We start from the raw sequence: 13,928 nt of genomic DNA on the forward strand, positions 1-13,928 counted from the left end.
CTTAATGTAATCTCTAAGATTTTAATTCTTTTACTAGTCTGCAGATACGCAGTAAGAGAGAAGGTATATTTACCAAAGTAGAAATCTTCCCTTCCCTAGCTGAGCAGCTAATACCACTCAATTGTAACTTATCCACAAATAATACAAGATTTCTTCTTAAATCAACATATTAAGAAAGAATATGAAGCCAAGATAAGAAAGATGATGTTTCAAATGATGGAAGAATCTGTATGAGTGAACTTACCCCGTTGGAAGGAAAAAAGACTATTTACCATAGTAAATGAAAAATTCATTTCTAAAAGTACAGATAGAGGAAAAAGTAGCACTATCATTACTGCTCTTGCATTCACTTCTGGAAAAGCTAACTCAATACTGTTTGAATTTAAAATTAGGATTGCATGATAGCATCTGTTTTAGGCTTCTGTTCATTCCCAGCATCACTCTAGCCTTTCGTAGAATAACTCATCATAATTTGAGAGTCTGTGCTCTGAACAGCACATCACTGGAATGAGATTGGTTTTACAGATTATGCTCTACGGGCAAAATTATGCAAGAGTTAACATTCTGTTTGCTAGCCCTATGTCTGACTCAGCTTTATAAATCTTCACTTCCACAATCATTCAAACCATCCTTAATATATTAAGTGGTTTTAAGAGAGCAAATGACACAAAAGACTTTAAAATGTCACTTCATTTGTTTTGATAAAAGAATATTGGTTAATATATCAGATATACTTTAGCTCCCATGAAATAGTAAGCAATATCTTTTCGTAGATAAACTTTCTGGAGACAGAATAAAGCAAGTCATGGAACACATCTGGAAACTTCAGGAGTTCTGTAACAGCATGGCCAAGCTTGATATTGATGGATATGAATATGCATACCTTAAAGCTATAGTCCTCTTTAGCCCTGGTAAGGAATTTAGTAACCATATCTTTTTAAATAATAATGTTTTAGCGATTTTTTTAATGAGACTAATGTCTTGAGACTGATCTGTTAAGCTGCAGATAAAATGATCCATAATGATTTAGCACAAATCACAAGCACGTGTTTTGAAAATAACTTTGGAGCAACATAACCATGTCTCTACAGTTCCAACATATCAGGTATTTCCTGTACACCCACCTTAGAAGACTAGACTCTCAATTATCTTCAGCTGAGAATCCATGAGTAATAAGTTATCTGGGACATGTACTAGCAGTATTAGTGAAATAAACAGCAGGAAGGATTGGAGGAAATACATTCTCACAGTGGCAAAAAGAAATTTGCTTTGATTTTAATATTTTGAATACATCATATGAGGGAACGCTGAAATATGAGCAGAAATACAACTGTATTTTGTATAGAACTTCCACAAAATCTCCAAAACTAAATGTAAACAGGCTGTCTTCCATTTGTTGCAAAAAAAGTGACAGCAGACAAGTAAAGCATGATCAACAGTGTTTGTGAGATAGGAGGATTTACTCTTAAGACGACACTTGAGATTTTCTGGAATGATAAGGTAAGGACATTAAAGGAGTGGGAAGTGAGAGTCTCTTCAGCAAAGGTGGAGAAATGTTCCTAGGACGCAGAAAAGTTAATTAAAACTGCTGACTGAGTGAAAGGGGAACTCTTGCTCAGAAATGTAAATTATTTACTTTAATTCAAAGCTGTTTACCACTTTAATAAAATACAAAGAAAAGGAGTATCTTATCAGGGGTTTGGGGTTTGGTGTTTTGTTTTTTTTTTTCAATGATATTATTTCTCTCTTTGTAAGAAAACTTACTTTAATTAGAAGATATTGGTGTCCTGAAATTCGCTTTTGAAATTTTTTTGCAGATTGTACCATCAGGGTTAGGTTTATTAGGGTTTTTATTCAAGTTGGATGAGCAAGAAACTCTCCAAACTAAAGCTAGCTCTATCCTGTTTCAAGGGAAGAGCATTGGAAGACAACACTGAAGATATTTGGGCATAGTCAGATATGTGGTATTTTCTGTTTTTTTCTGTTCATGTGACTGTCTTTGAGGAGCTGTGCCAGCTGGAATTAAAACATTAGACAGACTCAGGAAGATGAAGAAATTGATCTGTCAAGAAAACAACCCTAGATACTGCTCAGTCAGCATAGTTAGTTGAAATCACAGAGGCAAACACATTTAAAAAAGCAAGATTAGAAACACAAACTAGGAGTGTTATTGCCTGGTACATACCTACAGGCTTAATCTTTTTCCACTTTCTTGTGGATACACACAGCTATAGAGCGAAAAAGTGAGCAAGCTAATTCTGAAGCCAGGAAGCAAATGTTCAATTGAGTGGTTTCCATTATACAGCTAACATGTTAAACTTCACAATACAAGGGAAATATTGAAATGAAATTTTATGCGAGAATCTTATGACTACATATATTTCACAATGTATAGGGAAACAATCGACATACAGAAATGTTTTGTTTCTTTAGATCACCCTGGTCTGACCAGTTCAACCCAGATAGAAAAATTCCAGGAGAAGGCACAGATGGAATTGCAGGACTATGTACAAAAAACCTATCCAGAAGATACTTATAGGTATTTATTGTCTCTAGTACCCAAAGTAATATTGTGGGCCATAGCTGGCAAAAGTACAAAATAACATCACTGATGTAAAAATTTCCTTTTTAATATCTTTTTTTTTCACTGTTGATGAGAAAGAACTAGAACCTTGTTCATAAAAGCAAGCAGCTTTGTATAAAGATAGGTAGAAGTAAGAATAGCTGTCTAGTTTCTTCCATGTATGTTAAACTTGAGTACTTTCTTTTTTTTTTGAGAGTCTCATTGCCATGTTTAGAAAAGTAAACTTAATTTATTAGAAGTCTCAAGAATAACTGCCTCAACTGCCTCTAACTTCTTTAATTCAAACTGCCTCCTTTTCAAGTCAGTTGTCAGAGGCTTTGAGATAATAAAAGGTGATTATCATCCTTTAAATGTTTAAGTTACACATGCAGCAAAGTATTAAACTTGTCAGTTTATAAATGTTGGAACAATAAGGATTACATGTAAGGAACAGTAACCAACTCTTAAGCTTCTATTTATTAGAAATTCCCATGTCCTACTTATTTTCTCCTTTCTTTTATTTTAAATTTCCAAGGACTTCTCTTTGAAAGGGTCTAACTTGTTTTTTCACCTCTCAACTGTTCCTGATTCTTACTTGCTAGAAATAATGATCCTATTTTCTAGTAGTCTCCATCAAAACTGTTTTAAATTTCATCAACACAATGATTCTCTGCACTACAAGGGAAATTCTGACTTCTGTCTAGCAATATATCCTAGAACATACTCTCCTTTACTGTGAAAGGTATACCCATGTAAAGAAGCATGCAATCTTATACATTTAAGCAAGGTCTGAGGATGGTGTGACTTCTAAAAAGACAAAAAAAAAAAAAAAAAGCAGCCTGTAAAAGAGAGAGCTTCTCCCATCTCAGAAACTAGTTTCTGCACTGACTTAGAGAGCTAACGTGTTGGGCAACAGAAAAGGCATCAGGATTCTCAGGTGCAGTGAAGATGGGATTCTCTACTTCAGAAATGTCCTCAAATCCCAAATTCTTCTTCTGTGTACAGTGCAATTATTCTGGTTTTAGGCATGAGCGCTGGATATCTGCCATAAAAAAGAAATACAGAATTTGTTCCATATACTCACTTCTCTTAATAGTGGCTCAAGGAGGAAAATCGGAGTTAAATTTCCCCACCAATGACCTGTATTTTAATTGATATTGTCTGTATCCCCATGCTTACCCATAGATACGTTTAGAGTACAAATCTGGTTCTTTCTGAGCGACTGAATGCTGGCACAAATTGAGATAGAGGTACAAGTGTTATAATTTTCACAGAAACAGCAGCATAGCTTGAATCTTTTTGCAGTTTTCCCCTGAAGTTTACGAGATATGGTATGCTCGCAGAATCGACTTGGTATATTTCCTCCGTAGATATTCAAGCACTTTCCAGAGGCCTGGGTTCAGTGCTGCCTAAGGTTTGCTATTCCATGGCTCTGGTTCAGGAAATTTATTGTGGCATTCGTGATGCACATCTGTCATAGAAACAAAGCAGATGTGTTTTCATCACTGTCCAAATTTCAAATGCATTGAAAGTCCAGGAATTCAATGCTATCACTTCTTTATATTGGATGTCTCTTAACACCCTGATACATAAACCCACAGCATTTGGCGATATTTATAATAGCACATCCCTCCAAATTCCTCTTCTCATCAGAAGCAGATTCTCTTATTTCCTTTTATACATACCCAGTCCCATTCTTGCTATCTGGTTTGTCAGGAAGTTGCTAGGCAACTGAGGACTATGCTGTTGATGGTTTAAACTTTAATTAAGCATTTTACTCTTAAAATTGTGCAAATGTTCTCACTAGTCAGTATGAATATTATTAGTCTCAGCAGTGTCCTGAACTATGAAGTGTTTCCAGAGCTGGGAATTTCAAAAGCAGACCGGGAGAATTGTGTGTTTGTACATACATGTTGTATCTACAAAGGGCATTAATATGTGCTTTTAACTGGAAAACCACAAAGAAGGATGATGGGTTTTCATTTCACTTGCAGAATAGAAAAGTAACCATTATTTTTGCGGTAGCTCAATTAGCTTTAATTGCCTCTACTCCCATTCACGAGTTAAGGTAATAATAAAAAAAGATCCAGCTCTTTAACTACAAAGTATTTTAAACTGGTATTATATGTATTTATAATCCACTGAACTTCTTTTTCAGGCTAGCCCGGATTCTAGTTCGCCTACCAGCACTTAGGCTGATGAGCTCTAGCATTACCGAGGAACTATTTTTTACTGGTCTTATTGGAAATGTTCCCATTGACAGCATAATCCCCTACATTCTCAAAATGGAAACAGCAGAATATAACGGTCAAATAACTGGCACGTCTGCGTAGTGTGAACAACACAATATGATGGATGGAAGTAATTTTCATAAAAACATACAATTATGAAGTTAAAAGAATAGCTTTTTGGTATGTACAGATATTTCCAACTTGTTATCAGTTTCCTGTCAGATTTATCCTTGTCTGTTTGCTGACATTGACAAAATTTAAGCAGCTATGAAAAGACCTGCTATAGAACCTTTTCTGCCACAAGGAATATTTTTGATGCCTTTCATTTAAAAGGCTATAGATTACTGAACGTACTTTTCACATGCCTTGTATTTAGAAATTATCAGTGGTTAAAAATAGAATTTTATAATATTGGAGATTAGTAATAAAATTACTTTAAAAGTAAAAGGAACAGTATGTATATATTTAAAAATATCCTTGGAATTAATATCTAATAAATGCCAGGGCATAATACTAGCACTTTGTAAGCACTTCTTGTCAAAGTGATGACGTCATCAACATCCTGCTTATGAGTATGGAAAATGAAAAAAATTGCGTATGTCCTTAGCCAAAATGCTAGTTATTTCTGTGAAAATGTAGAATGCTACAGAAGACAATCATTTATTCTACGAAAAGTCACTTACTCTTATGTTGTGCATGAAATATTAATGTGGATTCTTAAATAAGATATCCACGTTATATGAAACTATGTTCTGTTAAATTAGTGCAGTTGAATTCACAGTATGATGCAGTCATAGTGACTATTACGTGCTTCAGGATTTACCCAAACTGGAAGAAAAAAATGTGTTTCTTGCCACAGTAATGATGAAATATTCAGGTTCCTTAAAGTTTCTGTTCAGACCAACACAGTCATGACAAATGTTATTCTAATAGGAAGCCCTTTGATCACTGAAAATCGGTCATTAACTGGAAGAACAGTCATTTTCAAGTAGAGCTGTGTGATGCTCTTTGTATTACAAATTTATTCCTTCTCTCTGTACTCCTAAACACCCTCGTCACCCAGCTAAAGGTACAATTTAAAACCTGAAATGTGTAGAACCTCTGGCTGTGGGCGAGAGTATATGGCAAAGCTCTTCTTAATGTGGCTCTCCCCTTCCCCGACTGGGCACTCCCAGTTTCGCAGTGCTCCCAGTCATCCTGTGACTCAGTTTGAAACTGAAATATAGTTAGGATTTACATTGTCACGGACAGTTGCAGTTAATGACTGATATTCTGTGGAGTTATAAAAGTGTAACTACTTTTTAATTGTCTAGAGTGATGAGCCATCAACATGCTTTCTAGTATTGGCCATTAGCTGCTAGCATTGCTTTCATTTTAGTATAATTTATTATTATCGACATCAAATATTTTAAACAATCAGAGTTAAAAAAAAAAAGTCATGGCAATTAATACCTTCACCTGATCCTTGCTCTTTAGATGCATCAATTGTTTTACTTATTTGTATGGTAGAGGCACTTTCTACTTGTGTATTTTTATGTGACAAAAATCTAATGGTAAGTTCAGCACTTTTGTTTTTTCTTGTTATTGACATTTATTTAGAAACACCAACCAGGTTGGTGTTTGTGTCTTTTAAGGGTCTGAATTGTAACCAAAAGACATTAAGCAGCTCTAGAGGAGGCTTCTGATGTAGTAACAAGTCTTGACCTGATACACTTCATTCTCATTAGGAGGCTTACGTTTGTAGCACTCACTGTCACACAGAAGGCTATTTAATTTTAGCTTCTGGATGCATTAGTCTTCTACAGTTACCATTGTTACACCATTCAGAATCTTCTTTTCTCAAAAGGGTGTTATGAAGAGTCCAATATACACGCAGAGATTTGTAATATTGCACTTTCACTTCTCTAGGCTTTTGCTATAGCAGAGGAAGTTGTCATATTTTTAAAGTGACAGAAGGTCCGCACGCTGAATGTTAAGTAAACTGGAATGCAGAATTTTGTACTGCCTGTTTTATTGCAGTGTAACTCCTTGTGTGATTGTGTCAGCACTTCTGATGCAAAGTCCCTGTTTTAAGGGTATACAACTTAAAAATTAATTGTGATAGTAACAACATCAGAAGTAGCAGCTACCTTGGAAAGAGTTGTCACCATTTTTTGTTAAAATTTTATTGGATTAGGTCATTGTTCTAAAAGCAGTATGCATTGAACTATTGTGATATTTTTCATTGAAAAAAGATTATGCAGTTTAATTTGCTTTCAGTATTTTGTAAAAATTATTTAAGCAGCTAAGTAAGCATTGTTAATGACAAATGAAATATTCCTTAGCACAAAAACTAGCCAGTGGAATACTTTTTCCCAAATTTGAATACACACTAGCTGGCTTTTTTATTACAAACATAATTTCAACTTCCAATTTTTAAAGTAAAAGGGCCCCATTTTCTGTGCAAAAATTTGTTTTCCTAATTTTTCTTACTTGTGCTGTGAGCATAGCAGTTCAGGAAAGAAAATAAGGCCACTACAGTTTTTTGGGAACAGAGGGATCGCATGAATTAAAAGTTAAAATGCGTGGATTGTATTACATTTGTAAATCAAAATGGTAAATGTCATGCAGCTCTGTTTCCAAATAAACTACATTCCCTACAAATGCAAGGCCACATAATGATATCCTTGAACCATCTCTGGTAGTCACTTACTCTGCAAACAGTTCCCTGGGCTCTAGGGATAAAATATTGATTTGTGTAAATGAAGTAACAACAACTCAATCCATATCAAGGGTTCATTTATTGAGCATGCATTTCGTACATGGAATGAAGCCGTTCCATACTTAAGATTCTGATATTACCACCTAAAAGCTCTAGTCTCTCTTTGTATAGCATCATGAGCATGATTTGCTGGCTTGCATTAGTCAAAATCAAGCTGATTTAGTCTTTATGCCATTAACAAAAAGAACTTTCTCTAACTATGTTTTGATTCCAAGACTAACAATTTAGATTGTAGAAGTGTGGAGAGCAAATGGTAGATCTAGAGCTTAAGAAATATTCAGAATCTAAAATGTTTTGCATATTTCTATATTAGCTATAAAGAAAAAGATAGAGATGATCAATAACCTAACACTTCTTTCTCATGTCCTGTTCAAGGCCTGTCATAAAAATGAGCCAAAGATTTGGCATATGATGGAGAGACACTGAAAGGAATCACCTAAAACACTGCCATATAAAACTATAAACCATCTTCTCCAAAGCAGTAGGGCTCCTTTGCACTAAATATCAAGTGCCATCACAGAATGGCTGAGGTTGGAAAGGACCTCTGGAGGTCATCTGGTCCTACCACTCTGTTCAGGCAGGGCCACCTAGAGCCAGATGCCACAGACCGTGTCCAGGTGGCTTTTGAAAATCTCCAGGAATGGAGACTCCATAACCTTCCTGGGCAACCTGTGCCAGAGCTCACCCTCAAAGTGAAAAAGTGTTTACTGATGCTGGAGGGAACTGCCTGTGTTTCAGTTTGTGCCCATTGCATCTGGTCCTGCCACTGGGCACCACTGAGAAGAGCCTGGCTCCATCATCTCTGTTCCCTCCCTTCAGGTATTCGTACACATTGATGAGATCTGCTCTGAGCCTTCTCCTCTCCAGGCTGAACAGTCCCAGCTCTCAGCCTTTCCTCACAGGAGAGATGCTCCAGCCCTTCATTAGCCTCTTTCCAGTAGGTCCATGTCTCTCTCGTACTGAGGAGCCCAGGCTGGACACAGCACTCCAGGTGTGGCCTCACCAGTGCTGAGCAGAGGGGAAGGATCCCCTCCCTTGAGCTCCTGGCAACGCTTTGCCTAATGCAAACCAGGATACCGCTAGCCTTCATTGTGGCAAGGGGATGTTGCTGGCTCATGTCCAACTTGGTGTCCTCCAGGACCCCCAGGTCCTTTTCTGCCAAGCTGCTTTCCAGCCGGGTGACCCCCAGCATTTATTGGTGCCTGGGGTTGCTTGTCCCCAGGAACAGGACTTTGTGCTTCCCCTTTTTGAACTGCATGAGGTTCCTGTCAGCCCATTTCTCCAGCCCGTCGAGGTCTCAATGGCAGTACGACCCTCTTGTGTATCAAGCAGTAAAGCTGCTCTTCTGTCAGTCATCTCGGTGTAATCTAGCAGTGAAACTACTTCAGCTCGTTCAAAGAAATATTTTTCTTTTCCTTGTATGTCCATCGATAGAAGACAGATGTTCAAGAGGCGCAGGACTGACGAAGGGATTCTTTCTGCCGACAGTTTAGGTGTTGCTCGCTAGCAATAGGAAAAGGCACATCTAAGGAAAGTGGGCCTCACAAAGTTGTTCTTGCTCTGTGTTAACCTTTGACGTTATTTTCAGCCTCTTCTGGTGACTGGGCTTTCAGGCCACTCGAACACAGTGGCGGTAGAGCAATGTACACAGTACAGTTGCAGACTCACGCAAGTTTTAAACTGTATCTGCAGAAAATACTACAAGGCTGTGGTGGTTCTTGTAGTTTCTGAGGTTTGTTCCATCCCCTGTGCCATTAACTGGAAGATGGCAACAGGCTAATCTTACTAGCTTTGCTTTTGAATTAGTTGCATTTTGTTTCTTCTTTGCAAGTGCAAACTTTTGCCTATGAATATGGGACGGGAGATTTTATTATTGTAACAATTATTGAAAAACTGTTTCTGGATTTTAAAAGTATGGAAATAGCTTGTTTTTATAAAGGCCAAATTTCAATGCCAAACTTAGGTTTACAGAACTAGGAGTCAAAGGATCACAGTCTGAGAGTGATTCCAGGAAAACTGACATCTCACTGAAGCTGTACTTAGTGCCTAAAATTCACTCTCTCTAGAATTTTTGAGGTCCTGTTTCTGCTGCTCTTGAAATGAAAATATTTTAACTTGGTAGAAATATAGTGGTAAACTATCTGATTAGCTCTATCTGAACTTGAGTGCATGTGTATATTAGAAATAATTCATTCAGACAAATGTTAGAATTCTGTGCTGACTGGAACTGGGGCATACAAAGAATGATAACGAGGCAATAGTGTCCATTCTCCATGTGCTTCATTTCTTTTCCAATTATTTTGAGAAGGAAATGGATTAGGAGCTTGTAAATAGAAAGAACAATCATCAATAACTGTGTAGGAATGTTTTGGGTTATCTTTGTAGTAATGATTTTTATTGCATTTGTGACAAAGGCAAGAAGGTGTACTACTTTACTTCCCTTAATTTACTTACTTTGGACAAAAGAGGCATGGAGCTAAGACGATGTGCAAAAGCCATCTTTCTCTGCCTGTTTACATTGCTTGGAAATGAGATACAATGCTTTTGGGGCCAGTGGAGTTACTCTGGCATGGAACTGTTAGCGGACAAAAAAATAATCTCCAAGGAGAGATCCTGCAAAGACATCATTCAAGACTTTATTTTAGCTGCCTTAAAATGTTAGAATATTAAGGAGGCTCAGTTTTCAGAGCACTCTGAGGCAAGAAACTATTGTCGTTCACCACTGATTACTTGGTATCATTTACCACCATCTGAAGCACTTGGCCCTCAGGGCAGCCGTAATGCCTCCAGGGAATAGCACTGGCTCTGTGCTGAATACAGCTGCCGCGGCATTATCGTTATCGTAGCCTTTGGCAAAGGGCTGTTCTGGGATGGGATAGTGAAAACAAGGCCGGGCTGAAGCTTCCAGGCTTCCAACTGTGTTTCTTCTTTGGCAGAGACTGTAGAACACTTCAGTGGTTTCCTTGTTGTGTATAGTACACAACTTTCACAGATTCCTGAGTGATTTCATCCAAGATGCTGAAGATATCAGTAGTTTTCCTGCCTAATAAAATTAAGAGGGTAGTTAGGATTCTTCCCAGATTACCTGCTGTTTAATTACTAAAGGATAACTTAAAAAAGCACCAGATAGCATGAGTAGCAAGGGTATCAGGAGTTCAGTTTAGCCAAGAAAAGGGATCTGGAAATTATCAGGCTGAGGATACTGCCAAAGAAGCGGTGATGAAAACAGCTTTCTGCAGTAACAGCACCAGTCAGAGGCCCAGCTGGAATTGGGTGGTGCGAGCAGTAGAACAGGCAGGTCATTCACACATACACAGGTGCCCCAGCAAATACAGACAGGATGATATCACTCTGAAAAGAAAAAAAAAAAAAAACCACGTTGTTTTTCTATTTGAAATCCCTCTCCTTCAGTTACTCTTTAGAGTGCAAAAGCAGGGTAGGTTGGTTCTTTTCCATCTACTCTTGTACACAAGAGAAGCAGAAATACCAGGCAAACATCTGTTTGCCACACTGGCCATACAACAAGAGAACAGCTGCTGTGGTGCCTTGCTCTGACGTAAGTATGGGCCTGCTGTGAGAGCAGCACACATCATCTGCAGTCCTAATGCCTCCATATAGCCAGGGAGAATCAACAAAATGAGGCTGTGTTCACCCGAGAGGGGAGAGTAAGGGGCAGAGGAAGGACGAATTGCCAGCATCTACTGGATCCTGAATGACAGAAAATTAGTTTAAAAAAACAGCTTTATATGAAAAAATATCAAGAGGGCATGGCAAAGGGGAGAAAATGAAAATATTTACTTTTTGCCTCTTTTAATTCTAAAGTTGCTGAGTTGTTTTAACTGTAAATTCACCTGAACTAAGTTCAGGCTTATTGTTTGATGAAAAATGCCATAACCTGGCTTGTTGTATAATGCTACAACCTTATTTCTGCGGCAATCAATGTTATCGACACTATATGGGAAATTATTTGTGAAAAAAAAATTTATAACATTATTTATACTGAGGTTGCAAGTTAGAGTAAAATTCTTCGTAAAGTTTAAATGCTCTAAGTCTAAATATATTAGACTTGGAAAACATCAGACCCCAGACTTACCTTATTACTGAGCTTCTTGTTAAGTCATGCTAAGTCCAGCCCAGATAATACTGTCATAGAATTCCCACCACCTGTTTTATCCTCTGAGTTACATGAATGCTTTGAAAATGTCTTCTTATTGTTAAATTCCTACCTGTCTTCCTTCTTTTTAAAGGGTCTGATAGATTTTTACACATCTTTATTTTGTGCCTCCCACCATTGTGCATTTCTGCATGTTCAATTCTAAAACTCACTTGAGCAGCTAATGCGTATGTACATAGTTGTATGTATGTGTGTATGAATGTATGTTTATACCTGTCAAAATATATTATGTACAGTGTATAGAGGTGTGTAGTGTATGTATATATGTACAGATATGTAGCCAAGTATTCATACTGTTCTGTAACTTAAAGCTTTTCATTTATTTGCTGCTCCAGAGCTTCCTAGATTTCATTTATTAGCCCAAACTAAGCCTTGCTTAAGCAGGTGAATCCTCATGAATTTCTGAGCTTTGCACCATTTTCTAAACCCAGCCTGAATTTAGTATTTTCTGTTCAGAAATGACAGATCTATTCCATGAATTTTCTGGCCTTTGCATTACTCCCTTTACCTTTTCTCATGTGACGTGTAGAAGTCTGCCAGTGAATAGTTAATTAACATACAATGTCTGTTAAAAATAAATGAATAAATAAATAACTACAGTCATAGAAAATACTTCCCTGTTTTCAATATATACTCATTCTCTTTCAGCCTTCTCAGAGACTTTTTTGTAAAGTCTTATTTTGCAGTGAAACTTGGTAAGAGATTGATTTTTTTTTTTTAAGTCTTCAGCAGTGGCTAATTGGAAGAAAAACAAGTTGCCCTTTATCATTGAACTGTAGCACACAGAACAGGATGCAATGGATGCTGTTTAAAAAAATCAATACTTGTGTAACCATAATGATAACATGAAAGCAAATCATTACTTAAACAAAGACTATGTCCTCTGTTGAATGAAACCATGACATTTCTGTTACAGTGGTACTTAAATAAGAGGGAGATTGCAGTTAGTTTATTTCTTAGCAAGCATCAAGACTTATTTAGGATTTTCACAATGTGTTTCAATTGTGTGTTTACTTTCCAAAGTTATTCTCTTTTGTCTAGCTTAAACTAAGCAAAGCTGGTTTGTTCATTTAGTTGTCAGACTAATGTTCATTTTCACATTCTGTCCTTTCCTGAAACTGTCATCTGTGCAGATCTTGCACTGTGTGTGTGAAGTTCCCATTGCTCACACGGGAGCGGGACACATGGCGCGTTTATGAAATTAGACTTGCAGTAAGACGATTTATTACTCATAGTGAGTATTGAAACATGTAAATTATCAGAATATAAGTAGTTCTTGTTCCTTTTCCCTTCTGATGACTTAAGTTACAAAAGAAAGCCTTCTGTAAAAGTAATTTTATTAACCTTATGTTTTAAAAAAAGCACTTAGACTGTGTAGGGGAGTGGTCAGCAAGTCTTGTTTCTGTCATATTAAAAAGACGAAGTGGAAATTTCTGGGCATTTCTTTACACCTTGTGTAGAAAGATGTGGCAAAGATTTGTGTATATTTAAGCAGATGAGCAGACACCAATGAAAATAATGTGAGCTTCTTGCATGCTTAATGTAAAACACAAGTCTCTTTCGGAGTCAGGCCCTCTGCTTGGATGACTTTGCTATGGAAAATGCGAACGATGTTCTCTGTTTCTCACTGTATCGTTTAGTCAGCGCTTGTACGCTTTTGTTTCAAATGTAGCAGAAAACCTCTAAAACATCCATTTGAACATTTCAAACCTTATTTTGAGATTTTCAGCAGGAAAATTATTTAAATGGCAGGGATTCCTGTGACGCATGGTCCTTCATTGATGTCCTGACAATCAGTGTCATTTCAATAATGTTTGTTTGCCTCTTCAAAGGCTGAATGGCAACCTGAACGTCTGTTCACTACCCTGCAGAAACGTGAGATTAGGAAGCCAATTGGAATATTGATCAGGATTGAATCTGTTTAAAAAATCAGTTGTGAATTTAGGAAAAAGAGCGTACCTTAAATTTCTCAATTTGTTTTATATACATATTTGAATTGTTCGTATAGCGAAGGACAAAATGCGCTCGACTTTAAGTGGCAATAAAGGCTGTGTTGTAATATAATGTGGAAGCCACAGAATGTGAAATCAGCTTTCCGTATTTGATCACAGAAGGCAAAAGTCTGTGAAGCACACCCATTTCCAGGTATCTAACACCCCTGAATAACTGGCTTCTCATGTTTTTTAATCTTAGACAAAT

At 37.1% G+C, this 13,928-nt stretch overlaps 1 protein-coding gene across 6 annotated transcripts in view; it reads left to right on the plus strand.

Annotated features, from left to right (window-relative positions):
* NR2C2 (nuclear receptor subfamily 2 group C member 2) overlaps positions 1 to 8,480 on the plus strand; it is a 37,614-nt gene extending 29,134 nt beyond the window's left edge. For 3 of the 6 annotated variants that reach the window (XM_086619337.1, XM_086619338.1, XM_086619339.1), the window contains exons 13-15: positions 774 to 911; positions 2,434 to 2,539; positions 4,722 to 8,480. In XM_086619337.1, the coding sequence (XP_086475463.1) occupies positions 774 to 911; positions 2,434 to 2,539; positions 4,722 to 4,896 (419 nt within the window). In that variant the 3' untranslated portion in view covers positions 4,897 to 8,480. Of the gene's footprint in view, positions 1 to 773; positions 912 to 1,817; positions 2,158 to 2,433; positions 2,540 to 4,721 lie in introns of those variants that run through there. The other 3 variants (XM_086619340.1, XM_086619341.1, XM_086619342.1) reach the window with 3 other exon arrangements.
* Positions 8,481 to 13,928: the final 5,448 nt, after the last annotated feature.

This window comes from Tauraco erythrolophus, chromosome 12 (assembly GCF_009769465.1).
Source record: "Tauraco erythrolophus isolate bTauEry1 chromosome 12, bTauEry1.pri, whole genome shotgun sequence".
Taxonomy (NCBI): Eukaryota; Metazoa; Chordata; class Aves; order Musophagiformes; family Musophagidae; genus Tauraco; species Tauraco erythrolophus.